At 52.1% G+C, this 26,099-nt stretch overlaps 13 protein-coding genes across 13 annotated transcripts; 5 read left to right on the plus strand and 8 right to left on the minus strand.

The window, feature by feature from the left end:
- Positions 1-3: 3 nt before the first annotated feature.
- On the minus strand, positions 4-1,030 carry CONPUDRAFT_123091 (Psf2-domain-containing protein). Its single transcript, XM_007769832.1, has 5 exons — positions 792-1,030; positions 627-741; positions 466-562; positions 300-417; positions 4-249 (listed from the first exon to the last, which is right to left on the minus strand). Exons 1-5 carry the CDS (start codon positions 909-911, stop codon positions 136-138), a joined length of 564 nt encoding a protein of 187 aa, XP_007768022.1. The 5' UTR covers positions 912-1,030; the 3' UTR covers positions 4-135.
- An 825-nt stretch (positions 1,031-1,855) lies between these two features.
- Positions 1,856-4,030, plus strand: CONPUDRAFT_123093 (uncharacterized protein; the record flags this gene model as incomplete). Its single annotated transcript, XM_007769833.1, has 4 exons — positions 1,856-3,285; positions 3,341-3,540; positions 3,593-3,889; positions 3,940-4,030. Coding segments are annotated over exons 1-4 (1,827 nt in total), but the record flags the coding sequence as incomplete, so codon positions are not given.
- Positions 4,031-4,152: 122 nt separating this feature from the next.
- On the minus strand, positions 4,153-5,448 carry CONPUDRAFT_143737 (uncharacterized protein). Its single transcript, XM_007769834.1, has 3 exons — positions 5,388-5,448; positions 4,952-5,290; positions 4,153-4,874 (listed from the first exon to the last, which is right to left on the minus strand). Exons 2-3 carry the CDS (start codon positions 5,199-5,201, stop codon positions 4,342-4,344), a joined length of 783 nt encoding a protein of 260 aa, XP_007768024.1. The 5' UTR covers positions 5,202-5,290; positions 5,388-5,448; the 3' UTR covers positions 4,153-4,341.
- A 1,319-nt stretch (positions 5,449-6,767) lies between these two features.
- On the minus strand, positions 6,768-7,977 carry CONPUDRAFT_136829 (uncharacterized protein). Its single transcript, XM_007769835.1, has one exon. The coding sequence runs from the start codon at positions 7,853-7,855 to the stop codon at positions 7,229-7,231; it is 627 nt and encodes a 208-aa protein (XP_007768025.1). The 5' UTR covers positions 7,856-7,977; the 3' UTR covers positions 6,768-7,228.
- Positions 7,978-8,117: 140 nt separating this feature from the next.
- CONPUDRAFT_164934 (uncharacterized protein) lies at positions 8,118-8,995 on the plus strand (the record flags this gene model as incomplete). The annotated part of the gene is made up of 4 exons (XM_007769836.1): positions 8,118-8,414; positions 8,473-8,660; positions 8,718-8,836; positions 8,887-8,995. The coding sequence occupies 4 exons, from the start codon at positions 8,118-8,120 to the stop codon at positions 8,928-8,930; spliced, it is 648 nt and encodes a 215-aa protein (XP_007768026.1). The 3' UTR covers positions 8,931-8,995.
- Positions 8,996-9,209: 214 nt separating this feature from the next.
- CONPUDRAFT_54305 (DUF1212-domain-containing protein) lies at positions 9,210-10,735 on the minus strand (the record flags this gene model as incomplete). Its single annotated transcript, XM_007769188.1, has 5 exons — positions 9,210-9,374; positions 9,427-9,762; positions 9,916-10,049; positions 10,100-10,224; positions 10,278-10,735. The coding sequence occupies 5 exons, from the start codon at positions 10,733-10,735 to the stop codon at positions 9,210-9,212; spliced, it is 1,218 nt and encodes a 405-aa protein (XP_007767378.1).
- A 1,254-nt stretch (positions 10,736-11,989) lies between these two features.
- On the minus strand, positions 11,990-13,673 carry CONPUDRAFT_123106 (uncharacterized protein; the record flags this gene model as incomplete). The annotated part of the gene is made up of 4 exons (XM_007769837.1): positions 11,990-12,044; positions 12,097-12,268; positions 12,340-12,845; positions 12,901-13,673. One exon carries the CDS (start codon positions 13,671-13,673, stop codon positions 12,906-12,908), a length of 768 nt encoding a protein of 255 aa, XP_007768027.1. The 3' UTR covers positions 11,990-12,044; positions 12,097-12,268; positions 12,340-12,845; positions 12,901-12,905.
- Positions 13,674-14,192: 519 nt separating this feature from the next.
- CONPUDRAFT_54880 (carbohydrate esterase family 16 protein) lies at positions 14,193-15,154 on the plus strand (the record flags this gene model as incomplete). The annotated part of the gene is made up of 5 exons (XM_007769235.1): positions 14,193-14,239; positions 14,300-14,339; positions 14,399-14,642; positions 14,695-14,799; positions 14,856-15,154. Coding segments are annotated over 5 exons (735 nt in total), but the record flags the coding sequence as incomplete, so codon positions are not given.
- Positions 15,155-15,215: 61 nt separating this feature from the next.
- Positions 15,216-17,443, minus strand: CONPUDRAFT_136833 (uncharacterized protein). Its single transcript, XM_007769838.1, has 10 exons — positions 17,227-17,443; positions 16,932-17,174; positions 16,754-16,872; positions 16,609-16,701; positions 16,424-16,552; positions 16,256-16,371; positions 15,791-16,201; positions 15,650-15,726; positions 15,437-15,597; positions 15,216-15,382 (listed from the first exon to the last, which is right to left on the minus strand). Exons 1-10 carry the CDS (start codon positions 17,386-17,388, stop codon positions 15,298-15,300), a joined length of 1,596 nt encoding a protein of 531 aa, XP_007768028.1. The 5' UTR covers positions 17,389-17,443; the 3' UTR covers positions 15,216-15,297.
- Positions 17,444-17,611: 168 nt separating this feature from the next.
- Positions 17,612-19,201, plus strand: CONPUDRAFT_123111 (uncharacterized protein; the record flags this gene model as incomplete). Its single annotated transcript, XM_007769839.1, has 5 exons — positions 17,612-17,812; positions 17,865-18,021; positions 18,073-18,292; positions 18,358-18,475; positions 18,529-19,201. 5 exons carry the CDS (start codon positions 17,612-17,614, stop codon positions 19,123-19,125), a joined length of 1,293 nt encoding a protein of 430 aa, XP_007768029.1. The 3' UTR covers positions 19,126-19,201.
- Positions 19,202-19,204: 3 nt separating this feature from the next.
- Positions 19,205-19,640, minus strand: CONPUDRAFT_53947 (uncharacterized protein; the record flags this gene model as incomplete). Its single annotated transcript, XM_007769152.1, has 2 exons — positions 19,205-19,466; positions 19,528-19,640. Coding segments are annotated over 2 exons (375 nt in total), but the record flags the coding sequence as incomplete, so codon positions are not given.
- Positions 19,641-20,389: 749 nt separating this feature from the next.
- On the plus strand, positions 20,390-22,993 carry CONPUDRAFT_103345 (FolC bifunctional protein). The gene is made up of 9 exons (XM_007769840.1): positions 20,390-20,629; positions 20,680-20,794; positions 20,847-20,974; positions 21,028-21,276; positions 21,329-21,406; positions 21,456-21,510; positions 21,568-21,862; positions 21,922-22,121; positions 22,194-22,993. The coding sequence occupies exons 1-9, from the start codon at positions 20,474-20,476 to the stop codon at positions 22,454-22,456; spliced, it is 1,539 nt and encodes a 512-aa protein (XP_007768030.1). The 5' UTR covers positions 20,390-20,473; the 3' UTR covers positions 22,457-22,993.
- A 12-nt stretch (positions 22,994-23,005) lies between these two features.
- On the minus strand, positions 23,006-25,337 carry CONPUDRAFT_54470 (uncharacterized protein; the record flags this gene model as incomplete). The annotated part of the gene is made up of 9 exons (XM_007769200.1): positions 23,006-23,222; positions 23,272-23,402; positions 23,452-23,514; positions 23,566-23,751; positions 23,807-23,923; positions 23,972-24,019; positions 24,066-24,551; positions 24,612-24,743; positions 24,795-25,337. 9 exons carry the CDS (start codon positions 25,335-25,337, stop codon positions 23,006-23,008), a joined length of 1,923 nt encoding a protein of 640 aa, XP_007767390.1.
- Positions 25,338-26,099: the final 762 nt, after the last annotated feature.

Below are 26,099 nucleotides of genomic sequence, written 5' to 3' on the forward strand. Positions count from 1 at the left end.
GGGGGATATGTTGGGATATTATCGGGTTTGGTTATTCATCCAAAGAGGACGGTGCATATCCGTTTGTCAGCGATCTGGAAACCTCAATTCCGACCGAACTAGAGTATCAACTGGGGGGTAAGGTGCACCATCCAGCTAGACATCGCCTGCCCTATTCTCAGGCTCTCTCACAAGCTGTGATAAAAGGCCCATGGACTGCACGAAGACTGGTCGAATCTCGTTGATCTCCATGGAGCAGAGATTTGGCAGCTGAATTGACGGGTGTGAGTGAGGCAAAAGGTGCAAGAACAAGCACTCACACTCAGTTCACTGTGGTCTATCTGCTGAAGACCTTCTCTGCTTTTTGCCTGACGTGCTTCACGAAGATCCTTGAGCAGAGAGCGAATTTTGTCGGCATTGGGTACATCATCTGATGCGCTTCTTGAACGTGAGCAGGCATTACGGGGAGGAAAACAGGTTGCGTACACGTCTAGTACGACCTTGGAAATCTCTGCAAAGCGGAAAGGAAGCTTGCTGAACTGGGGCTGCGATGTTTCTCGGGAAAGGCGTTCTTGAAGGAAGTCTAAACCAAATGATGGGTGAGATCCGCTCAAGGACATCAAAGGTGGATCAACAACCACACTGACCTACTGTGAGCCATTCTGGTGGCACGATGTGGCATTTCTTCTTTAGCTTGAGGTTGATAGCCATCCAAAGGGGCACCTTGGACTTGGACGGAGGTCTTAGAGGTCCGTACGCGCCCTGGACGCGTTGAGCGTCGAGAGGAAGCCAACGACAATGGTGACACGTACAGATATGAATGCCGTCTTCTCCATCGAGATCAAGGGCACGATCTCTACAAGCTGTTCGCAGGCGATGAGCTCGAGCTCAAGGGGTGTTACGGACACGCGAAGAGACTGAGGCAAAGACATGACTTTATGAAAGAACGTCAAGTAGTTCGTGCGTTCTTGTAGTCGACACGCTCGTCTGAGGGGACCTGAAGGGACGCCGCAGTCCTGGATAGGCGGGTGCACGCGAGATGTTGCGCCCGTCACGCGTACTGGATCGACGAAGCCCTTGATCTTAGGGTGGTTAGGCCACAGTCCGCTGGTCTCAACCAACTGGAGAACAGAGATGCTTGCAGCCAGATAATATTGTTGCCTGAGAGGCTGGTGTCCAGTGTTATGATCGTTAGCTAGATCCGAACAAGTCAACAAAGAGATCACTTTCTTCCCACGATATTCTGAGAAAATCTTCACGTGGTCTGACGCGTGCCGGAAGTTGAACGTTGTCAAGCCACGCGTCTGATACCACCCACTCAAACCTAAGCTTGATCACCTACAAGGTCACTACTGGTCCTATCTCAAGTAACTTGCTATCGACTCATTCGTCATTCTATTCACCCAGATACTCTCCTCGCGATCAGTCCTCCTTGTTCTTGCCCCACTCGTCTGTTCTATAGTCCTTACAGCACTCATATGCTCGGATCACGTACCAAACAAGTCTTTGCTTATGGCCGGAGGGGTCATCGCATCGTCAATGTTTCAGACAGAGAACGTGACTCCGAGGACACGAGACTCAAGACTGACGGAGATAAACAAGCGCTACCCCGACATCATGAATTTGGTGGTTCCAGGCAAGATAGTCACCAGAGCCAATCGACTCGTAAATCCGCGTTCGCGCGCGAAAATGCACTTGCCTTTTCACCTTCTCCAGCCCGGAAGACAGCACATAAACGGAAGAAGACAGTTCTTTCTCCCACCTCTCCGCTTTCTTCCCCTCCAAGTGCTAAAAACAAGCATCTTGCAAGGGTCAAAGGGCATTCACCTAAGCGAACGCCGCTCACTCCCGTACAGTCAAACATCATCTCCCCCCACACTTCAACCATTAGGAACCCAAAGCTTAAGGCCAAGACCCGGCCCAAACCCAAGTCTCCGCCCGTCCGTGTGGACATTATAGTCCTTGACTCGGGTGGCCGGCGCCTAAGCGAGGAGCATCGCATCTCGAAACCCGATGTGCAAGCAAACACTCTGGCGCCCTCACCGCAGCCAAAGAAAACACGGACAATGGCTATGAAGACGAGGTCGGGTCAAGTCTCGAAGCGCCCGGTTCTACCCAAGCCGAAAGTAAGAGGCACAGGCACACAGTCACAGCCGATTGTTTTGTCCAGTGGATCCGAGCTTGCCGTTAAACCAAAGATACGTGCCACGGGTACTGAAGTACGGCCCATCGTCCTATCAAGCGGATCCGAGCTAGACTTCAGTCCGGTTGTGATCAAGGCGAAAGTGCGACGTGCAGGTTCGGAAGCTCAGCCTATCGTTTTGTCAAGCGGGTCAGAAGTCGAAGACCATGGTGACGACGAGGCAATCCGAAGGCAGAAAACCCAACCCCGCGTCGAGATAACGCGCCCTAGACCACACAGAAAAGTTGTTTTATCGCCCTCAGAGGATGAGGAAATGAACTCGGATTACGAAGATACCCCTCTTGCAAAGCGAGCACCTTCACGAATCAAGAAGCCTGCTTTCGAGGTGTTGATACCCAAGGCATCTTTCCATATACCCAAGAAGACATCGACTGCCTCAGTTGAGAGTGATACCCGGCCTCAACCACTACTCCAGGAAACGCCCCATAAGCCATTGACCCAACCACTACATAGGATATCCCGTACGACTACCTTCGTTCCGCGATCCCCTACCTCTCCTCCAAGAGAACGCCCGCTTACGCCAATCAAGCAGGCATTCCCGATACTAGCTAACCAGCCGACGCCGTCCTCTCCCTCCCTCTCCGAGCTTGAAAGCGAACTTGCCAAATTCGTGCTGGACGAGGTCGCAGATGACCAAACTTCCATCGAGGACCAGCCCGCACACCTCCGCCCGCTACTCGCCGAATGCGGTCAGACCACACCGCACGAGTTCTCGGCATTCGTCGAAACCTTCCCCTTCGACCCCATTATCGCGTCCTCGGCGGATGACAGCGACAGCGTACCGCTAGATGCCCGAGAGGGCTTCCGCAAGATCGGCGAGGCTTCCTACTCGGAGGTGTTCGGCATCGGGGGTGTCGTGCTGAAGGTGATCCCTTTGTGCTCTCCATCTCCGCCCGTGCGGGTCGTGGAGGAGGATCTACCCCCGCCGTCGGACGCGGAAGACGTCCTGAGGGAGATGATTGTGACGCGCATGATGGGCGATGCGTGCTCTGGGTTCGTCAGGCTTCTGAGAACGTACATTGTGAGAGGGCGGTATCCCTCTGTGCTATTGAGCCTGTGGGACGAGTACGATAAGCGGAAGGGATCAGAAAGCATCAGGCCAGGTATGCTTGTCTGGCGCAAGCGCAGTCTTCCTTGAGCTGACCGCCTCGTTGAAAGATGCTTTCCCCGTCTCACAGACCTATGCAATCATCGTTTTGCCCAATGGTGGACCGGACCTTGAAGCATTCGCCTTCCGAGGCGTAGGCAAACCAATGAGGGGCCCTGGGATGGGTGTCACTGGTTGGCACCAGGCCTGTGGTGTCTTCTGGCAGGTTGCAGCCACGCTCGGAAAGGCGGAGGAGCTCGTAGAGTTTGAGGTGTGTAGCCCTCTCACCGGGATATATACGTTAGTGCTTAGTCTTTCTCCAGCACCGCGACTTGCATTGGGGCCAGATCCTTGTGCGCGATGTTGCTCGTTCACAGGTGTTTCGCGAGATCCCAGAGGAAGGTCGAGCGCCTATGGATTCTGAGATGTACGGCGTCCAGGTGACGCTCATTGACCTCGGTCTCTCGCGGGTGAACGCTGGTCGAGGCGATATCTATTTCACGACGCCAGAGGACGAGGTGTTCGAAGGCGAGGGTGATTACCAATACGACGTGTACCGACTTATGCAGAGAGTGCACAAGAGGCGCTGGGACGGCTTCAACCCTATGACAAACGTCATGGTAAGTCTTACTCTCCTCCAGCCATACCACAAGCTCACTTTTTGTTTCAGTGGCTACACTACCTGGTGACAAAACTTCTACGGTCTAAAGATCTGAAGGGGCCCCGTGGTCCACGCAAGGCAGATGCGGGCGACACTGGTATATGGGACGAGCGGTCATGTTACCGCTGCTTGACAGAAGTGGAAGCTCTGCTCAGAGCAAGCGTAGATAGCGTCAGGAAAGCCAAGTCAAAGGCGCCAAAGACGAGTTCAGTTTTCTCCACTGCTGCGCATGTGTTGAGCTGGGGTGCAGAGGAAGGATGGATCTTAGATGTGTAAGGATCATGATAGGGACTTCCAGTTTTTAAGCCCATATTTATGGCATGTCAGGCTATGTTGTACCGAGTTTCTGCTTTTTATTAATTCTGTAGCCGTATCGTACAGCAGTAACGACCGCGACCGCGTACCCTTGCATCACGCGGTCTTGACGAATCTGCCCGAGCGATGCCAGAAGAGATGCTCTTCGGGCTCGTCGGCCTTGCCCCAAACCTCCTTGTCGCTCCATCCGCCCACCTCGTCAACCCATAGGTACGTCGGTCGGTCCAACCGACAGCCGTCGAACGCAAGCTTCCATAAAGGTGTCCAGAAGCGCTGCCACCACGCAACATCGGATCTGGGGCTCAGCACGTGTTCGTAGAAGACGAATTCACCGCCGGGCTTTAGAGCCTCCTGCGCGAGCGCCGCGATGGCAGCCTGGGGCTTGGGAATCGAGCAGAGCGTGAGGACGGAGACGACGGTGTCGACGGTGTGCCTTCCTCCGAGCGCTCGCGTGATCGCGTGGATGTCCTCTGCGCCGCATGCCAGGATGAGGAGGGTGCCCGAGGGCTCGTCGTAGCCAGCGGCGTTGGATATGTCGCGGATTTTTTGGTGCATGTGCACGTTGGGCTCTAGGGCGACGTATTTCGTGACCTTGTCGTGGTCCAAGTAGTTGACGGTGTGTCCATGGCCTGCACACCAATGCAATCATCAACGTCGCGCTTAACAGGCCTATGTTCGCCAGGCGTTTGTTAAGCAGAAGACCGACCTGCGCCGAGATCAAGCACGACGCCGCGCGCGTAGGGCGTGATGACCTTAATTTTCTCCTCGCGGGCGTTCTGGTCGATGCCGTTGCCGAAGCCAGCGGCCCAGACATGTGACATGAAGTAGCGCGAGACCTCGGTGGGATCGAGGAGTGCCCTGGGCGAGCGCCATAGGAAGTGGAGCGTAGGCACGAACGCGGCGCAGATCGCGAGCCAGAGATCCACGAGCAGTTCGGTCGCAGCTGAGAGGTGCATGGCTAGCACAAAGCTAAGTTAGTAGGATGTGGACGAGAAGCGCTGCTAGCTGCAAGGCATGGGAACGGAGCTGAGGACAAGCCAGTCTACTTGATGACGAGCATATAACCCACATGGCAACAACGTCACAGATAATAATCATTAGATCAGCTCTTTCCTTCCGAACGTTGTGACGACCCTGCTCACTTGCTCTTGGATCTACAGCCTCTTGGATCGTCTGCGAACGTGACTTCAAGCGGTATTCTACTGACTGGACAATCCTGCGATTGGCTCGTCTGCTCTTTCTCGGAAAGCCTCATCATCTGATTGGTGGCTGAATATGGCTTCTAAGAAGTCCACCTCATCGTTCTCTTCCTACCTTGGTATAGTGTTCAGATAGCGCGCGTTAACTTTGGCAACAAAACCGCGTTATCAACCTTTCTCATTGGCCTCGGAAAAGCCGAAAATATATGCGCAGTCCGTGGTTGCTCTTCCATGGCTTCACATGGATCAGTCCCATACCAACTGGGAAGTACAAAGGAGGTCATCTCACATAGTCTCGCCCACTGAGCATTCCGGAAGCCTGGACGGAGCCTGGGCCAACCCTCCATCCGTACACGATGTCTGACACCATTCACCACGACTTTCTCATCTGACGATGCTTCTCCGTGCAACCTCCGAGTTCTCCCAACCATCCCTCCGCATACGAGATCATGTGGTCCTTTGCCCGCCAATCGGTGGCCTGACCCGTCTGCTGGCTTGATGCCGCTGTGAACGTTTGAACCTTGACTCTAACTCTAGCTCCACTACGTCATTTTCATTCTAGCAGTTTGTATGCGTGTGTCGCTCGACGCACTCCTGGGAACCCCGGTGATCGTCTATAAGCTGGCTATTCGGGGTTTGCCTCGATGGTGAATTCGTGTTTGTCGGTTTTCTGATGCGCGAAGCAGCACCAGCAGCTACAGCCTCACGCAGCTTCCGAGAATGTTCCTCTATACTCGATTCAATATCCAGCTCTCGCATGTGGCTAGGCCATCATGCATCATGCATATGATTGACCTCCTTTTAAATTGAAAGCCCTGTCAGCTGCGCTCTGGGTGCCCGAAGATAAGGCTAGCTTCGCGAGGTACTCAGCAGGGGCTATCCGTCTTCCTGACATCGCCTCGTCCATACACCAGTGGCGAATGTAGAGCGAACGTGTGCAAATCTTGGAATTCTATGATGGATTTCAGCCTCGTTGATCACGTCGTTCGTGCTATACCTTTTTTAATGGCTACCGTACGTCTGGGTTCCGTGGGTTTACCCAGGTGCGCAGAGTCCAGACCGGACTCATCCAGGTACTGGGAATAACGGTGTGTGTACAAATGCGCGTCACTCGTCGTCTGTTAGTTATTAGGGTCATTGTTCGGATTATAAGGCAAGAATAGAACTTTGTTCACTTGAACTTTATATGCGCTTCTATTGGTAGTTCTCGCGCGGTAAAGAAGCCGTTCCGGACAAAGATGTTCCCCCATTTCATCCGTCGACTGGGCGAACCAAGGTTTTAGTTCAACTCGAAACTCCACAGGCAAGCAAAACACGAGGTCATGTATATGGGGTCTATTCTGATTCTGCCAGGCTCATTGGGACTAAAGTACACATGCATGCAAAACGTTAGGTAGGACTTCTAGTAATACACGGGAGAAGTACGCGTTGTGGCAAGTACAGGCAATGTAATGACGATTTCAATGTCAACCAGCCCATGATGATGGATAGAGATAAGTTATGTCATGAAGCACTGATAAGAGATTCGATGCGACGCGTAAATGCGGAGGCTAAGGGAACTAGGGCGCGCGGCAACCGGCGCGAAGTGGAAAACGATAGCCCGAGGAATAGCTGCATGAAACAAATTAGTGATGGTCGAATGCTGCGACGTCGCGGGGACGCGCATGTATATGCCTCCCTGACATGCTGCGAGTCTAGAATGGAGTGTCCGACTTTTCTCCTCTGCGCTGCATAGGGCAGCTTCGTGAGAGCACATGTCATTTTGGAGGAAGGGCGCAGCGGATTCATGGAACGTGCCGGCCCACGGGGACGGGGACATGGTTCGCGTCGCGGACCATGTTGGAAATGCGCTCGCAGCTCTCCATGCGTGTCTTCATCATGGACTCGAACTGCTCGAGGAGATACACGCCAGTGCGGGGACGGGAAGCACGCTTCTTTGAGACGCCGCCTGACATGACGGGGCGGATGCCCTCGAGGCGGAGGCCGAAACTCTCCTTGCGACGCATCCACTTGGATATGGGAGTTGGAGAAGTGGGCTCTTCTTTGATAGGAGTTGACATAGTAGAGGAAGAGATGGAAGCAGACGTGGTTGAAGAGGGAGTCTGAGAAGGAGAAGATGCCGAGGACGGAGAGTAGATATTTTGGCGGGCAGAGGGGGAGGGCATGACATCGAGGGCAAGCTCGAGATGGGCGCGGGTTCTGTAGACCCACATGCGTTCCTGATGGTAAAATGCTACAAGGGACTGGAGAAGAGCTACTGCCGAGTCCGAGTGCTCAAACGCGTTCCGGGCTGGGGAGGACGGGGAGGTAGGAAGGAGATTTGTGAGGGCGCGTTGGGCTAGGCGGAGCTCCTGCGGGTTTGCCACCGCCTGGGCGGGGGAGGGAGAGTCCGTGGTGTCGGAGGCGGGCATGATATATCCGAGTCGAGCGTGGCGGGGACAAGTCAAGTGGAGCTGTTGTACACAAGCACCAGCTGCAGGAATTTGTAGTGTATGTAAGTGTTCTGCTTGACCCGGGGAGCTGAGGTGGTGCGATTGCGGGGGCTCGGGAAGAGAGACTGGGCAGCGTTCACTTATTATATGCAGTGTTCAGATTCTTCAACCAGATTGCGCTCTGGACTCGGGCTAACCGACCATCGCTTCCGGGTCCAGATCGCTTATGTAACTGATGACGATGCTCTTCCTTCTTCCCTTCATCCTGGCTGCCGTGCCTGTCGTCGTCGCCCAGCTGCACGACCCGCACACCGCACAGGTCAGCGTCCTCCACCGCATCATACACCCGACCCTCCCTGCACCCGCATTCGACCGTCGGGGCACCCTTGAGCTCGTAGAAGGAAGCTACGTATATCACCAGGATGGCCCATTCGACTTTGAAGACGCGATCCTGCCCCAGGACGATGCTACTCTCTACCAGGTTGCACTTGCCTTCGACAATTCCTACGATCCCTACGCGATATCGGCTGTAAAAGCAGTCAGCAGACCTCTCATTCTTTGCATATCTACAGATTTCTGACATCACACCCTCCCAGTGCCATCTCGCTCGTGCGACACATGACGCTCTTCACCTTGCGCTCACAACGGACGGTTCCGCATTCGCACTCGATTACTTCGTGTCACCCACTCCTCACAACGGCGCGTGTCTCGAACAGCCACACCCATCCTATCCTGTGGCCCTCAATACCACAGTACACGCCCGGTCGCCCTCTGTGCCACCACCGTAAGAAGCTTCGCGATTATTTGCGGTCAAACCACTCACGGCCGTTTTCACACACAGCCCCGTTCTGCGCGAGCCACCGCCAGTCACTCCTGCGGGCGAACCTGTCCAACCACCGGCCCAAAAGTCTTTCATCTCCAAGTACTGGCTCTACATCGTTGTAGCCGTAGTCGCTCTGCGTGAGTTTACTCTACCAAAGTCTATCTTAGGTTCTCACATGCGCTGCCAGTTGTTACTGGACCTGCCGATGAACCCTCGTCTGGGAGCAAGTAGTCACTATGAATTGTATGCGCTAATGCTTATGAGCATTGAACTAAATCAAAGCAAGTTGTTTTGAGACATTTGAAAACAACATAATCACACAGTTGTGGGGTGTCATGATATTATTCATGGTGACCTATTACAAAATGAAGAGATACTGCGAGCAACTGAGTCTGTTACATTGCAAGGCTATCAAAGCACTGCAGAGAATTAAATATAACGTCATGTTTCTTTGAGTAGGGAAAGGGAGCGATGCGAAAGAATGAACAAAAACAATGTACCAGCAATGCATTAGAAAGAGAAAACGGCGGCGTTCTTGCGGGAACCGAACATGTACACAAGCGCCTGGCTCATGAACAGTCCGACCGTGATACCGATCGTGACCGATATCATTGCACCTCCAATGTCAACACCACTACCGTGCGCGGTGATGCCTCCGGATTGCGACAGACCGCTCTGTTCATCTATGTCAGCGGGCACAATGGGACTGGACGAGCCAATTACTCACCGGCACCAGGAAGAGTACACCAGTGACCATGCTCGTGAAAGCGGTACCACCCATCTTGCGCGAGTACATATTGCCCAGCAGACCGACCGTGAATGCTCCGATAGCACTGACAATGTCGCTGCGGTTGAAGATGTAGTGATTCGCGACCTTGTTGCTGGCGTAGCTCGCGCAGCTGATGACGACCATCACGACGAGCTCCTTCGACTTGGCCGGCTGCAGATTCGCGAGACTGGACAAGATCGAGAAGATGGGCACGATGATGTACTCTGTCCAGCTCGGGAACGGGCGGAGGTACCACGGCCAGTCGCCCTGGCGGAAACAACCGTCTATGACGTTCTGGGTCGAGAATGCGTTGGTGGCGTTTGTGAAGGTGAATGTGCCGGTCACGTTGGGCAAACCGTTCGTGCTGTTGTCCGACGCGAATGTGCCGACGAGGGTAGTGCTCGTGCTAAGCGCCTGAGTCATATCCTCGAGGTGCTGGCGGGCTACTGAGTCGAAGAGCAGGTAGAGATCCGATCCGATCTGCAGGCCGAAACCGAGGAAGAGCGTGTAGATAAGCGCATACACCATCTTGACGGAGCCGCAGATGATGTTCTTGGATGCCAACTCTAGCGAGGAACTCACTGTGCAGCGATGTGAGTGGATGGGCATGTTTATTTGAAAAGTAACTTACGGATGAGATAACCCGGCAGAATACCGATGATACCAGCTGACGAAATGGCGGTGTAGCAGAAGATATCGCTTCGAATACTGCTTAGACCGCGCGCAGTGAACGACATAAGCATGGCCACCGTGATCCTGTGTAGTTGTCAGCTTCAACTGAACAGCAGGTGATGGAATGAAAAACTCACTCGAATACATTCGCATACATAGCGCTGCGGCTTGCGACGCGCAGCTGGAGGAATGTGAGACAAGTCGCACCGATCCCAGAAATCCACATGTCCACGAAGCTACCACCAAACGCGAGCGGGCAGATGAGGACACTGAGCCAGAAACTCAGGCAACAACGCATCCACACGGGATATATGGGGCGTTCGGCGAGCAGCGACTCGAGTTGCTCTGTGCCCTTGCGGGCGCTGATTTCGTCGTGCACGACCGCACGGTAGATGGTATGCACCCTGTGCAAGGATCCCAGCGAGAGGCCGCTTGAGCACTTGATGAAATGCGTCTCGGAGGTCGATGTGTCGCTGTCACCGAAGGAACAGATGATCACGGAGGGGAGATGGATGAAAGACGCATCCACCTCGAGGATGCGGGCTGCCGCGACGAGCTGGGACTCGATACGATGCGAAGGAGCGCCGAACGTCATCAATGCTCGAGCGAGTTTGAGCAGGAAAAGATGACGATTCATGATCGCTATTCATGTAAGCATTAGCTCATGGGTTATGCAGATCTAACTCCAACTTACAGGTCACATTGAACTCGATCCGCACTTTCTGGCGCTCCTTCCTACGTTGCTTGTAGTCCATAGAGCGCAAGGCCGCTCGACGCTCATCTTCATAGTCGTCGAGACAATCCTTCTTCACGCCAGTGATCCTAGGATCATCAGGATCCACGATCTCGCTACTATCCGTCAACCCGCTCATCGCGCGTCCCCGATTCTTCGGCCGGCTGGCAGTTTGAGTGTTCGACGGACCCCCTTCACGTCGATTTTCGGTTCTATTAAGCCCGTATAGGTCTGCGAGGTTCGGCAGCACACTCCTCCGTCGCGCAGCACGATCCTTCGCACCCGGGATCTCGTGCTCGCGCGCAAGGTCGCGGTAGTACTTCGCGTTCGCACGTCGCGCCGCGCGGACAGCTTGCTCGTCCTCGTCCTCGCCCGCGTCGCCGTCGAACGCGGGCCCGTCCATGAAGTCAGGCACGACGTCCTCGCCCTCATCCCACGCCCCTTCGTCGGGGTGCTCCCGACGCACCTGCGACTCCGGGTCGAAGCCGCCTCCATAGTGGTTATGAATGGCGGGTGGGTATGGCGGCGGTGCCGCGGGGTTATACGCCAGCGGCGGGGGCGGGATGTCGAATGGGTGCCGGTGCGATGAGAAGGTGTACCTGCTGAAATCTTCGTCTTCGTTCCGTCTGCCGTCGCGCGGGACGTGGTGCATGCGGTCGACATGGTCCTCGAAGTCATCATCAAGTTCGAGATCTTCGTCTTTGGCGCGCTGTTTGCCCTTGTCTGCGAATTGGGCCTGTTCCTCGCCCGGCTCGTTCAGCGTCTCGTCGGAGCCGCCAGACCCGCGGCGTTCTTCGTCGAAGTGTTCAGAGCGGCTGCGCTCCCGGTAAACTGGCTTTTCGTGAATCTCCGTGTTTGCACCAGGATGAAAGTCTGGGAGTGGGGAACGGCGTATGTTTGCTCGCGTGTTGGACTGCGTCAGGGCAGCTGTCGGAAGAGACTCTGGCTCGGAAGAGCGGAATCCAAAGAAGGTTCTAGCGTGGGCCATGCTCGGCATGGTCAAGAAATTATGGTGCTGGGGCGGGGTTTCCGAGTTTTGCTGCTGATGAGGGGACCGAGAGGGATTCATCGAGGTGGATAGCGTGCTTGTGCTGTAATGATGTACGAGTTGTTTGAGGTTGAGAGTCTTATCCGTGGAGACTCGAAGTGTATAGGATTAGAACAATGTGGTCTTGATGACTAGGTCAGCGACATATCACCATCAAGGTACAAGGATAACTTACGTTGGTGATGAATATTACTGAGGCAACGCGCAGCGTTGACTGAGGTATGGGGATATACGTTGGGTCGTTGATGGTGGTTATTTGAGAGGACTTGGTGAAAAGAATTTGTGAGGCAATTGGCGGGGGAGGGGGCTCTTTTTATACGAAGACCCATTGTGCCTCCTTAAGACAACTAAGGAGCGTAAGGGCTCATTGTTCAAGTAAAGGGGGGTCAGCTAAGGAGATGTTTCACTGTCGTCACACCTGGCAGAGGCTTTCAGAAGCACTCCTCAGTTTACTTCCGCGGCGAAGGGGTACTGAAACACAGTTCCCAGAGGAGGCATCATAGGGGTCTTGCCTGGGTGAGGGTGGTATGCATTACTGGAGTGTTGATCATCGCCATGAGTGTTTCGTTCCGTTAAGCGCCAAACCCACCCAACAGGAGCTAGAAGTTACTTGTTGGCTACTTGCTCACCCCTCGAGTAGATGACACCATCCACGAACTGTGAGTTCGTACTTACACCATTTTTTACTCCTGGTTCGTGACGACAGTAGATTTTAAGGGGCGATTTCCGCGTCGAGATGATACCCTTAGAATGGCTTTGTAACAGATAAGTGCTTGCTGCTCCATGTCGGATTTGTAGCATTCTGCCTGAGTTACGGTTGTCTTGAAATTACCAATGTTTAGAGTGAGAGCCGATAACATTCACATTCGTCTACCCGAGTGAGAGGAACAGCCCACAAACATATATCCCAAGTTTACTTTGCTTCTGTTACAGTTGTTCAGTACATCGCTCCTCAAGGAGTGCGAGTGAAAGGACACACGTCAATTACGTTCCTCCCTTTCTTCGCTCCGCTGCTGCCCTCCTAATTTCTTCATACTTCTTGGCCTGCCGGCCTGCATCATACAGCTCAAACCACTCCTTGAAGTTGAGGCCGAGAACAGTTTCAGCAGCTTGATCAACAGGTTTGTACCCTATCTTCAGATAGAAACCCCTCGCCTTCGTGTTTCGCGGGTCCATTCCAAGCCACACGCTGTTGAGCTTTCCCTGGCCCGCGGACACATCCTTCAAGTGGGTGACCGCGGCGTTGACAAGATCCTGTCCGTATCCTTGCGATTGATAGTCGGGTATGAGGTCGATATGCATGTGAGCAGGGGAGTATTTTATCTGGGCTTCGTCTGCGGGGGGAAATGCCTTGAGGGTCTTGATGTACTTTAGATCATCTTCTGTCGGCTGTATCAGAGGGCCGTCTGCAACAGAGTCTGCACCCGAGGAGACAAGGGGCTTGTACGTCTCCGAGGCTTGGAGCGTGGGCCACCACTTTTCGGCAGCGTCTGCCTCCCACTTGCGAGTGTCCGATGCGCCAATGACATAACCTACAACCTCCTTGCCGCTTTCGCGTTCATCATCAACGAGGACAAAGCCCCAAGTATGCCCTAATTCCGGTGTCGCGTACGGCTCGGCGTAGATATGCCCGGGCAGATCGGGGTAGTTATGCTTGTCTTCACCAGATTGCCCTGCGTCACAAGTGAGAAGACAGATGTGTCTGAGCTGTGGGCGATCTGCAGGCGTTACAGGCCGGATGGTGATTGTCATGGCGTGTGTAGAATGATTAATGATGATGCGGGATATGAAAGTTTTATAGTTGCGAGAATGGCAGCAGAGCAGCAGGACATGTTGGTCACTCGATAACACTTTTCCGAAAATTGTCCGAAGAAGGGACTGGCAAAACTGTCAATTTGTTACGCGCTTTGGTTTAACGCGTCAAAGCGCAGGACATGTGACAGGTAGCCTAATTAAGCGCCCAGCCCTTCTTGACACTTGTCTCCGACTATCAGGACAAGTGCCTTGAACTCTGCTCTTGACTCTGCTCACACTTTAGAAAAGGCGCTAAATATTGATATTGTATCGGTCTGACAGGCTCCTCCGCGTCCCTCCATGGCATCTAGTAACGAGCAAAAACAAATCGTAAACCACTTAAAAGCAAATCCGAGCATTATTCAACGCGACATGGCTGCATCGCTACCGCCCGTCTCTTGTTCGTATGGGTGCTGATGACTTTGAGATGCTCTGGCTTACTCAGCGGACGCAGGCTTCTTGACAATAGCCCATGGTGGTTCTCATTGGCATGCACATGGATCATTCGAGAATGTGGTCATCTTGTAAGAGAACTCTCGAACTCGTTCAGTGCATAAGAGAATTGCAATTAAACCGGTCATCAGCGGTGATTCTTATAGCAAATACTTCGAAGGCCGCACCTGGGTTTGTGCCCCTACCTATGAATCTAGCTTCACCCAACATTGAGGGCGGCTTTGGTTTAGGTCGACTATATGCAGCAGAAAGTACATCTCCAGGGCAGCCCGTTGATCCACAACTTTGCCATGCCCGGTGCCTTTGCAAAGCCCGAGGATTGGACTCCGGATCACCTTTTGGCTCAGATGTCGCGTTTCTTCCAGGGTCTCTCAAAGGAAAAGGCTGTCGACAAAATCCAGATGGACCCGAGCAAAACCACGTATTGTGCGACACAGTTTATCCTACCTCCGCCTCTCCTGACAAGTCACGCGAGTAGTTGTCTTCATTGGCATTAATGACTGCGCAAACTATGACGAGCTAGAAGACAGCGTTGAAGCTGTTTCTGATGCACTCCACAGTCTTTATGTCAAAGCCGGTGCTAGAAACTTCGTCCTCCTTGACGTTCCTCCCATTGACCGCTCACCACAAGGTATGATTTGTTACACACGAATCTCATATCCCCAACCTTTGTTCTCTCTTCCACAGCTGTCAATACCAGCTCTGTAGAAGATATGAGAAACTGCGTAGAAATCTGGAACAGCCTGCTCCAGACACATGCAACCCAGTTTGGCATCACGTACAAGGAGGCGACAGTGCTTGTTTTTTCGTCGCATCAAGTTCTAACTGGAGTACTTGATGTTCCTTCGAAGTACGGGTTTAGTGACCACGAGCCGACGACCGAATGTGGTGGTATATGGATGGACGATTTGCATCTGACATCAGAGGTACATGAGATCTTGGGGGAGCAGCTACTCGTGTCTGTACTTGGATCGCAAATTACCTGACTGCACCATGGTGCCAAGCACATGTCTTTTGCCGTTTAAGCGTAAACGCGCCAGCCTTTGGTCGACTCGACAAATTATACAGGTATTGTAATACATGCGCATTGAACCTACTTCTATCTCGCACAGCTACATACGCAAGGCCCCTAGAACCTAACAGCGGGGTAGCGCTCAATCTCATCGATGCTCGTCTTGTGCCCGACTAATGTACGGATATTGTTGATGCCATACCTAGAATAAGAGATACTCAGTCTTCTGGAGGGTCCATAATCAAGAAACACGAACCGAATCATCGTAGGCCGTTCAAGACCAATACCCCAACCATGCACACGAACATCCTTCGGGAAACCCATAGGCTCAAGCATCTCAGGGCGAAACATTCCACTGTTTCCAATTTCAACCCATTTGTTTAAATCAGGGTGGAAGGCGAAAATCTCAAGTGAAGGCTGCGTTCGTTGATAAGTATGAGTAGCTTCGCCGCTGCAAAAAACCACAAACCTCGGTATATGGGTTGTATGCAGGTTTGAACCTAAGATTCTCAAGACCCATCTTCTTGAAGAAGACTCGCATGAACCCTAAACAAGGTGCGTAAGCGCTGTTCATCAAGGTCAATCTTATTGAACAGTTGAGGTCACCCACCAATCAGATCAGCAAGTGTCAGGTTCCTGTCAGCGACGACACCCTCGACCTGGTGAAATTCAGCGAGGTGTGTGGCGTCCAGTGTTTCATTTCTGAACACGCGGTCGATACTGAACAGTTTTGCGGGTCGGAAGCCATCGCCCTTGTCGCCACTTCCGTCGCCGGTTGGTGCTGGTCCACCAATGTCTGAGTTCAGTACATCATCAGAGACCTTCTCGCCACGGCAGAGAGCGGCGAGCTTGTACAGCATCGAAGCGCTGGATGCGGTCGTATGTGTTCGAAGAAGCAGCTTGCGTGACTCTTCGTGTGACCAAGGGGCGCGATAGCCCGTCGATCCGTATCCTCCCTTGGAGTGAACTGCCGAGACACGCTCATAGTAGTCTTTGGGAGGATCAAGAGAGGTTGTCGGATCTAAAGATACATGTCATGTTGATATGCAAGGTACCATGCCAGATGAGGACGCACCTGAAAGGTAGAAGGTATCTTGCACTTCACGCGCCGGATGTTGTTGTGGGACGAACAGAGCGTCGAAACACCAGAACCCAGATTCAACGAAAGTATCAGTTGGCATTTCTTCGAAGCTGGTACAGATGTAATGTTAGACCATCCTGACAATAGTAAAGCACACCCTACCCCATCTCAAGGAAGATATTCCTAATTTCATCTCGCACCTTCAGGAGCGGATGCAGTGCTCCACCGTTTGTGGGTATCCCATCAGCTTCGAAGTTGTACTTCTTGAAAGTAGATGTTTTCCATGAACCTCTGCATGCATATCTCAGGGGTTCCTCTGCATAGGTAGTAGAGAACTAGGCACTTACGATGAAAGCATCTCAACGGTGAGGTCTGTCTCTGGTTTGGCTATAGATGTGCTGAAGCCCGGGCCTTTGTGGACGGTGAACCATTGGCCTTTTCTGCACACATGTCCATGGTCTGGTAGACACGAATGTTAAGATGTTCACGGACCTTTGTGTGATCAGTTTGCGTTTCCGGAGATCGGCCAATGACTTCTCTCCGGCTTCAAGTGTACCAGTAGAGTCAACATCCCTCAGCTCTAGTTGCGTGGTATCCTTGATTTCAGACACCTGACAAGCGTATAACACGTAAAGACCAAATGATTCTCGAGAAAGGGGTAACCACATACCGCCTTGACGAGACCGCCACCCTCCTTCGCGATCCATCCAGCCTTAAACGCCCTTCCCTGACCTACTTTAGCGGTCTCATCGCCCACGAGAGTCTTGAGTTGTTGAGGTGCAACAGGCTCGCCAGCACCCCTTTCTGGAAGCGCTGCCCATACGCGTGCTTCGTGCGACCCTGTCAGAGAAAGCTGGGCACCTTCCTCCGTCAAAGCATGGGAGAGCGTTTCATGAGTCTCATAGGTGATCATCTGAAGTAATATGTAAGCCGATTTGTCCAGTAACTGTTAAAGGGGTACTCGCTTCACGACTCAGGAGAGAATTGAGCGCGCCGAGGATAGCTATCTGTTCATCTTGGGACGCGGCTTGACTTGACTGACCGGGAAGAGTGAGCTGGCGCGTATCTTTGATGCTCGAGTGTTTTTCAAGAATATCGAGAATAAGCTGTTGAATAGCTTCTGCCATCGCGATCTGATGCTACACGCAGCGAGGCGGACTTTACAGTCTGTGTCGAGCCGTGGCCTGGTGTTGTCGATGATCGGAGACGAGTCAAAACCTCGTTGTCTAATCTCGGTTATCACGTGATGGAATTTAGCATCGGCGCGGTAAACCCGGCTTTAACAAGTACTCTGACGGGTTGCCTCCCCGGCGCATACCTGGCTCGAGGAGAAGTCATCGGCACCCTTCGATGAGCAGCACGAACTCAACATGGCAGACTGCATGGGACAGTGCTCAATCCAGCCTGAACTCGATACGTGACTTGCTGCACTCTGAACCCTCACCCGAGCCCCGCATCATCCGTGTCGGCCAGCTCGATGCGGAGTTACTCGACGCAGAACTCGTGAACCTACTTCAAGAACCACTCAATAAAGCACTCGCACTGATTAATGTGTGTTTTGATAATTCATGAATACCTTGACAAGTCTATTGACTATTTGCAGGCTGCACTTAAAGCTCGCTTTGAGCCCGAGCTTAGCCTCATAATCCAGCTCACTCTCTATAAGCTCTCCGTGTGGGACACGGGTGCGAGTTATGGTGCCAAACTTCAGGGACTCAAATATGCTCCCCACCATGCTCGCTCACACCCTTCGTCTTTAGGTAGGTTCTTTGTACCTAGCCTTAAATCCGTTCATGACTTCCGCTCCCCAGGATCCCGTCTCCCTCGTCGACTGCTGCTACTTCACGGCACGCTAACGATTCTCATTCCTTACGTCCATAATCGAATACGTGACCGTGCACTCTCCCATGCATGGCCTGACACACCATCTTCCGATCCACGTCGGAAAGCTTGGGACTTTTTGACTCGATTGGAAGCAACGCACGCACTCCTCGGTCTAGGAAACTTCATTGCCTTCCTATGGAACGGTCGGTCAGTACTTGCGTCGCTTATGTCCCCTGTATGCATCTGGCCGACTTAGAGTCAAAATCCGCCAGATATCGTACACTCTCAGACAGGCTGCTTCATATGTCACTTGAGCCTGCCCAGAGCCTCACCAGGAGAGAAGTCAGCTATGAGTTCATGAATCGCCAAATGGTGTGGCATGCATTCACTGTATGTCAATATGCATTATTTTCATTCAGGAAATATACTGACAAGGATGCCAGGAATTCCTCTTATTCCTCTTGCCCTTAGTCAACCGCCGAGCACTACAGAAGCGCTGGAGCCGCTTAAAGTCAACTCTTAAGAACGGCGCTTCGTCTCTCATGCCTTCATCTATCATGCCTTCCTCATCACAAGGTAGACAAGTCCTTATGAAAGGCAAGTTCCATGCGCTCTCGCCGGAAGAGTGTGCCATATGCGCGGAGAATGCGTCCTTCAACCTCAATCTATCCGATTCTGCCAATGCCCTCACCGCATATCTTCCCCAAACACAACCGCAGGTGACTGAAGAAGACGAAGAAGCCGAAGAGTCACCTCCTCAGTTCCCGATCTACACGCCGTATGTGACGTCGTGCGGTCATACCTACTGTTATCATTGTATTGCCGAACGGATGATGCGAGCCGTGGACGACGGGGATGATGAATTCTGGGAGTGCCTACGGTGCATGGAGCCTGTGCGTAGCGCAGATCGTGTTGAAGGTGAAGTCAGCATCGACAGACCGCTTACCCCTGATTCGGACTACGAGTTCAGCGATATGACGGACATGGACGACGGAAGTATAGGGAGCTATAGCTACACAGGGTCGTCCGATCATGAGTAGGCCTGCCTGCACATCATCGCGGTCGTGTTGACTTGTCACGATATAAAATAGGTATAAATATTATAACTTAGATCGCCCCTCACTTAGATCCTTCGGCATTTGCATGGTTCTGTGATCTGGATTTCTTGAACATCTCGCGGAGGTCTTGAGCTCCCGCAGGCTTGATGAAAGAATATTGCGCCTCCGGTAGCCTGTGACCTGCCTCTATACTGTCGGTCACCCACTCTGGTCTTACAACATGAACTGGTCCGTTCCTGTGCTTCGTTGTTAGATGCTTCTGTGTTTTGGACCCGCTCAGTTGCTGCGAAGTCAGAATGTGGGTGGCACTCGAGGCAGTTGACCTCGCAAAATAACGAGATTGATCAGTCTTTTGATGTTAGGCTTGATGAGGGAATATCCTACAAGATAGTGCCTCCAGCGAGGCTGATAGCGCGTTTCATGGCAATGTCGGTGGTGTTGCGCATATATCCACCAACATACACTCGAACGCCAACCAGCACAGCACTCGAGCCTTTCGCAGCAGCTCTTGCGTTTTCAGTGTCAACACGACGCTGTTCTGCTAGCTTATGAGATCTCTCGATGGTCCACAGACGAGCACCTGCGCCGCGACCTTCACCGCGCTGGTGACCGGTCGTACAAGATATAACATGATCTAGGATTGTCGACGAATAAAGTTAGTAGTTACGTATTGTCCGGGGAAGGGGAATATACCCGTGCGGTGATAGACGTTGGAGTGCGTAATGGGGTTAGATTCGTCTTTGAGCGTCTTCAGAATATGTTTCGTAATAGTAGGCCCGGATAGCTGGCGCCCCTCTCTTTCGGCTTCTTCCCTCAGCGGGGCCATAAGCCTGTTTTGACAACGCGTCAAACATTGCGCCTGGGGCCAAGCATGTACTGCACTTGCCTCCGGACGCGTTCCTTGTCTTCGGCCAGTAGGCTGACACGCGAGCCAGTGCTGCTACCAGCACTGGGCCGTCCATAGGGTTGGGATCTGTGTTCCGCTCTTGCTCCCTTGATATCATCCATACGCGTCTTCGTCGAGGACTTGACAACCGTTACGTACCGGTCCATATTTTGCGTGTACTCATGCAAAGGGCGGCTGCAACAAACCTGCAACAGGTCCACTTTGTTCTCGTGAAACCGAGACGCGTGTCACGTGAAAGTAATTTACACGCGTGTCACGTGGAAATGTCCGGCCGCTGTTGCCGGAAGAGGAAGATCGTGGATTTGGACTTTGCTAAACTCGAGTGCCAGGGCGATGCTCATCGGTCGGTTCCCACTTGCCCGTTCATTATCCAATCATTCTTGTCGTCTCGCAGCGTTTTCTTGGACGATTTACTGCAGGAGCATGTCGACTTCTCGCAGTTACACAGATGCTATAGAGGCCCTGAACTCTCTCCAGACGAATGCCGCAACACTCGAAGCTGTTAGGCAGGCAGGAGGAAAGCTTAACCCAAATGCAATGCCGGAAATGCTCGACTATCTGAAGCGAATTGGATACACTGTAAGCACACGCTAAAGCACACTTTATTATGTCATCGTAACCCTGTACAGGCTCCTGATCTCAATAAACTGAATGTCATTCACATTACTGGAACGAAGGGAAAGGGCTCTACTAGCGCTTTCACCGACTCTTTGCTCCGAAGTGCACGCCCTGACTGGAAAGTTGGTATGATAAACGTGATGATTGAAACGCCTCATCTTATTTCATTGATGTGCAGGTCTCTACACTTCTCCCCATCTTGTTGCCGTTAGGGAGCGCATACGGGTGAATGGGAAGCCAATATCCGAGGAGGACTTTGCTACCTTCTTCTTCGAAGTCTGGGATAGACTCAAGGAGAACGACGCGGTAGGCGTTTTTTGCCGACACTGGTAGGATTGATATGCTGAACCGTTCTCTAGCGTGAAAACTCTGCTACACCTCCCATGCCAAATTACTTCCGCTATCTAACTCTCATGGCTTTTCATACGTTCCTGTCGCTAAAGGTCGATGCTACCATATTAGAAGTTGGTATTGGAGGAGCATCTGACAGCACAAATGTTGTGCCGAAGCCCGTCGTGACTGGGGTGACTGCTCTTGGTCTCGACCACGTATCGCTGCTAGGCAAGACTATCGGCGAGATAGCATGGCAGAAAGGTGGCATTTACAAGGTTCGTCTAACTGTAATGCTTATCTTCCATCCAATGTTAATAGCCTCGTCAGCCCGACGTCCCAGCATTCAGCGTTGAGCAGCCAGAGGAGGGGATGAAAGTCTTGAAAGAGCGCGCCCAAGAACTAGAGGTAATAACGGTGCTATTCTAGGTTCGTTCCATGCTAACCAGCTTCTTAGGCATCGAGATTCCAGGTCTCTCAGGTACCATCGGCCTTGCGGTCAATAAAACTAGGTAATCACATATCAGACTAAGGGAAGCTTCATGTATCAATGATCTATTCTATTATAGGTCTTGCTGGTAAACATCAAATCTCCAATGCTTCGATTGCTCTGGATATGGCACATGCATTCCTTGAATCTCAGAGTCCGGAGAACGCTCCATCAAGCTCGAGCGACGGAACGATCCCTGACGTGTTTGTCAAGGGTTTGGAGACTGCCGCGTGGCCAGGCCGATGTCAGACAGTGGCTGACCCTAATGCAAAGTATTCCAAGACGACATGGTACCTCGATGGTGCACACACTGTTGAAAGCCTGGACTGCTGTATGGAGTGGTTTGTGCAACCAGGAGTTGGCCTGCCTGTCATGTACGTTGAATTGGTCTGACCCTGTGACTGAATCGCCTGATCTCAACGATCCTGTATAGGCCACCTTCTTCTCGACCCAAAAGAGCGTTCATCTTTAATTGTACAAACGGTCGCTCTGGTCCGGCCTTCCTGGGCACTGTCCTTGCCAAGATCAACGCACAGCTCAAGCTCCACGGATATGACGCCACCGCAGATACTTTCTTCAACGCGGTCGTGTTCTGTAATAACGTCACGTATGCCGATGGCGGGTTCAAGGGTGGTGCGTATCTACACATACCTACATATACTGAACAAACCTACACGTCATCCTCATTCCCATCTCATTATCTAGACCTGGCTTCAGTTGGCATGCCCACCTCTGATCTTGTGCATCTGAAGACGCAGCATGAGCTCGCGGATGCATGGATGGCACTCATCCCTTCCTTCCCCAAAGAATCCGTCCATGTGCTACCCTCTATTGAACATGCTGTGCGTGTTGTACGAGGCATATCGTCAGAGAAGGGCTCTCAGGAAGTCAATGTCCTTGTTGCTGGTAGCCTACACCTCGTTGGGGGAATGGTTGAGGTTGCGGGGCTATCGTCAGTCGCCCTTTGAACAAGGTCACCAGCAACTATACGCTGGGTAGAGTTATAGAATCACATAATCTCACAATTCACATTTAGAAGCATTCCCCTGCACCAGATACCCTTTGTGTCATGGAGCAGCACTGGTATATACCTGTAAGGCATTACTACTATATTATCCGCCTTCAACAGGTCTATCATGCGCATCCAAGAAATCACCAACATAGTGTGTACACCATTACTGACTTATAAACGCGTCCAGGTATGTAACAGCAATTTCGAACACTCCCATTATCGGGAACCATTCTCGACGACTTGAAGCGAGGCTGTGCTGAACGAAGGGCATGATAGTGGTTGGAGCTGACCTCCCCTAGATCAGAGATTCCATCCTAGGTCCGGTAGGGTGGCGCACTGCCTTGACGATGACCAAGCGGCGGCTTGGACATAATGACGGGCTGTATGGGTAGAGTATATTGGAGGTCAAGCTCTTCACAAGTAGCCTTGAGGAACTTCATGAACTCCGTGCGACGACCCCAGCGTCCACCCCAATCTTGCCAGTGGGAACGGTCTATTCACCAATTCAGATCAGTAGCGTGGAAGACTGACGAGGCAAACACATACGCTCAACGCAGACATTAACAGTGACCGAATTCTGGAACTCCATCTTGTCTATGATGATACCACATCCCGACCATTCACGGGCATTCGCGTTAATGTACGTCTGGACGCGGACCTTGAGTTGCTCAATGACTTCCAACGGAGTGGAGTACGAAATTGTAAGGGTCATGGACTCCCACCTGTAGGAGCTGTTAGAGAATCATTTGAAGCACGAAGCACAGCTCGTACATCGAATTGCTGCGACGCATGTTGTGAACAAGCTTAGTGCTCGATAACAGGGCATTTGGAGCAATAATTTCTTGGCCGTCAACCCTTCGAAACGTCGTGGAGAAAAGCCCGAATTCCTTGACGTACAGGAACTGAAGACAGAATGAACAATGAAGGTGGTGTTTTGACACTAGAACCTACCTGATCATCAATTTGCACCAAGTCACCAACATCGAACACGTGCGTGGAGAAGATGAAAACAAGCTACAGAGGGTATATTAATGTTAATGCCAAAGCGACGAAGAAAATGCTCACCGATTCGAACAACAGCTGAGCGGAATGTCCGAAGATGAACGAAAACCCGAGTATAAGGGTTGCAAGTGGCACGAGGGACGAGATCGTGTCACTGCGGTTAAAGATCAAAAGACAAGCAAACAAGATGAACAGGAGTGCTAGCACGACCAAAACAGCGTCAAGCTTCGCAACGACTGATCCGACATCCTTTGAGAAAGCAGAACTGTCAGACATGCATCTATGAGAATGATGATCAGTCTACCTTCAAGCTCGCAGTCAGAGCCTTGCGCTCGCGATAAATTCTCTGTACCGCTTCACGCATTTCCTTCCTTGAGATATCGCCATTGCCATCTTTATCAAAAACGGCAAACGCGGCATGCTGGAGAAATGTAAGTATGAGAATCAAGCGCTGACTCCAGTAACTTACAGCCTCGCTTGTTGATTTGAAGTACGGGTAAAAATCTTCAGAGAGAAACTGAGAACAAGCTAGTGCACTTGAAGTATGCTTACTTACCCTCTACTCCGAGGTGCTGCCTGTCACTCAGCGCACTGAACAGCTTCCTTGCAAGCTTACGGGCTGAGCTCAAGCTACCAAGCTCAGTTCCCCGGTTGAACCTCGAGTTCTTCAGGGCAACCTGACCGATGGCACCGCCAACTTGATCAACAATAATGGCAGCCATAGCCTTTTTACGCTGTCGCCTCCTTTCGGCGTGAGAGTCCTTCGCCTTGGGAGCATACATCTCTTTCTCGTTCCCAGCCGCAACAGCCTGCAGATCATTGATATTGAGCGAAGTGCCATGTGTGCTCTGAGTGCTCTTGTGACCCTTCTTCATGTAGGGGTTGCGCTTGTTAGCCATAGGCTGGGCATTAGAAAGGCGGTCAAGGGCTTTTAATCCAAGACGATTCTCAGCGAGTCGATCTGCGAGGGCCTTTTGGTGGAATTGGATAGCGACAAAGCGAAGGAAGAGTTTCTCGACAAACAAGATGATCCCGGCCGCAAAGAGAGCCTTGATATCAGGTTGAGAACATGTCCATCTCGAAGCAGAAAGAAGAGAGGGCCGTCATACCTGCATCACGCGATTGATGATCACCCAGTATGAACCCGCAGGCTGATAAAAGGCCCTTATAGCAGAAAGGGCTATCCATGCCCAAGCAATATCCAGAGCCAGTTTGAGCCAGCCTGAAACCGCGAGGGTAAGCTGCGCGTAATTTAGTGGATGACAGAGTGACAGGAAAAAGTGTCATCATACCTCCAACTGCGTCTTGAGGCGCTCCACTTGCCCTCCAAAGAGTACAACTACAAATATTACGATACGGGGGATAGCGTCGACAACAAGATAGGTTATACAAGAAGCAGCGAAAGTAATGGAGAGCCAGAGAGACCAAGCATGGACCTGGGGTTGAACGTTGCCTTCGTTCTTGAAGCGAAGTTCAACGACGAGCAAAGGGGCAATGAGGATGGCGGTACCCAAAACGCCAAAGAGTATGACACGGATTGGACGAGCGAGCTTCATAAACGCGAGCCAAATGGCGCGGCCGCGACGCGCCTTTCTGTGATGATCGTGCGATGTTTTTGGATGCAGAGAGTCCTCCTCGTCCCAGTCAAACTCATCTTCGGAGTGAGTTTCAGTGTCGGATGAGTCGTTTCCGCCATCATTATTGGGAGAGGGAGCGACTACACTTTCGTGAGGCTTTTCAGGATATGATGGAGACTCTGAGTATTCGCGTTCCTTGACGCCATTAAAGGAGCCTGTTTCATCTGAAGGAGTGGTTTTCTCTGTCTGAGGGGCCATCTAGAGGAGGAAGAGGGAGAGCATGCAAGCAGGGATACCAGGTCCAAGCGATGGCGAGGAGGACAAGGAAGAAAAATCACGGGGTGAGGAGCGATATTGGGGGCAGCATATTGCCCTATATTGCCAGGGGAGGAGCATTGACGTGACGGCCATCAGAATCGACAGCTGCTCCGAAAGAGACCCCCCTTTCCCTTGGCAGGACAGCTTCCGGATGCCATCATCAATCCTCTCGACATACGAAGACTGTTGTTGCTTACGCACCGGCCTGTTTGAACAACGATAACTATGTAGTACCTATAGTAATTAGCCTCCATGGGTACTTGCAGTAACCTGTCCTTGTCATCGTTCCCCTGTTTCCAGCACGTTCCATTCCACATATCAGTGGGGCCCATGGGAGAATCTGGACCGCCAAGCCGCAGCTCACACTTGTCAAACTGCTCCATCTCGTTTACCTTTTTCGCCTCAAATGTCTCGGGTCAACGTTGTATGTACGCAAGTCGAGAGAGTCGAGGTGCTCTTCATCCTCCACGACAATTTCTTGACAAGCCGAAGATCGGTAACAAAGATGAAAAAATGTAGAACATCCACATGAACTCTGCGCAACATGGGAACTGCACTTGTCAAGTACTGTCTCAACTCCCAGTATCCAAATTTAGCCTACGCCGAGCCTGCATTACAGCAAGTCTGGAGACGCCAAACTGTTGCGTTGCCGCCGGCAGCTCGTCTTCGGTATACCGGGATTTGGTGCTGACAGGTGAGGGA

Source organism: Coniophora puteana, assembly GCF_000271625.1.
Source record: "Coniophora puteana RWD-64-598 SS2 unplaced genomic scaffold CONPUscaffold_5, whole genome shotgun sequence".
In the NCBI taxonomy this organism is placed as follows: domain Eukaryota; kingdom Fungi; phylum Basidiomycota; class Agaricomycetes; order Boletales; family Coniophoraceae; genus Coniophora; species Coniophora puteana.

Bases quoted from the DNA above. Each gene is read 5' to 3' on its own strand.
- CONPUDRAFT_123091 (XM_007769832.1), bottom strand. From the start codon at position 911: ATGTCTTTGCCTCAGTCTCTTCGCGTGTCCGTAACACCCCTTGAGCTC. The intron at 742-791 runs GTACGTGTCACC...CAACGCGTCCAG, and splicing joins AGAAGACGGCATTCATATCT to GGCGCGTACGGACCTCTAAG. The intron at 250-299 runs GTGAGTGCTTGT...CCGTCAATTCAG, and splicing joins TAGACCACAGTGAACTGAGT to CTGCCAAATCTCTGCTCCAT.
- CONPUDRAFT_143737 (XM_007769834.1), bottom strand. From the start codon at position 5,201: ATGCACCTCTCAGCTGCGACCGAACTGCTCGTGGATCTCTGGCTCGCG. The intron at 4,875-4,951 runs GTCGGTCTTCTG...ATTGGTGTGCAG, and splicing joins CGTGCTTGATCTCGGCGCAG to GCCATGGACACACCGTCAAC.
- CONPUDRAFT_136829 (XM_007769835.1), bottom strand. From the start codon at position 7,855: ATGCCCGCCTCCGACACCACGGACTCTCCCTCCCCCGCCCAGGCGGTG.
- CONPUDRAFT_136833 (XM_007769838.1), bottom strand. From the start codon at position 17,388: ATGGCAGAAGCTATTCAACAGCTTATTCTCGATATTCTTGAAAAACAC. The intron at 16,553-16,608 runs GTAAGTGCCTAG...ATATGCATGCAG, and splicing joins ACCGTTGAGATGCTTTCATC to AGGTTCATGGAAAACATCTA. The intron at 15,598-15,649 runs GTTTGTGGTTTT...CAACGAACGCAG, and splicing joins CATACAACCCATATACCGAG to CCTTCACTTGAGATTTTCGC.
- CONPUDRAFT_103345 (XM_007769840.1), top strand. From the start codon at position 20,474: ATGTCGACTTCTCGCAGTTACACAGATGCTATAGAGGCCCTGAACTCT. The intron at 20,975-21,027 runs GTAGGCGTTTTT...ACCGTTCTCTAG, and splicing joins GACTCAAGGAGAACGACGCG to CGTGAAAACTCTGCTACACC. The intron at 21,277-21,328 runs GTTCGTCTAACT...TAGCCTCGTCAG, and splicing joins AGAAAGGTGGCATTTACAAG to CCCGACGTCCCAGCATTCAG.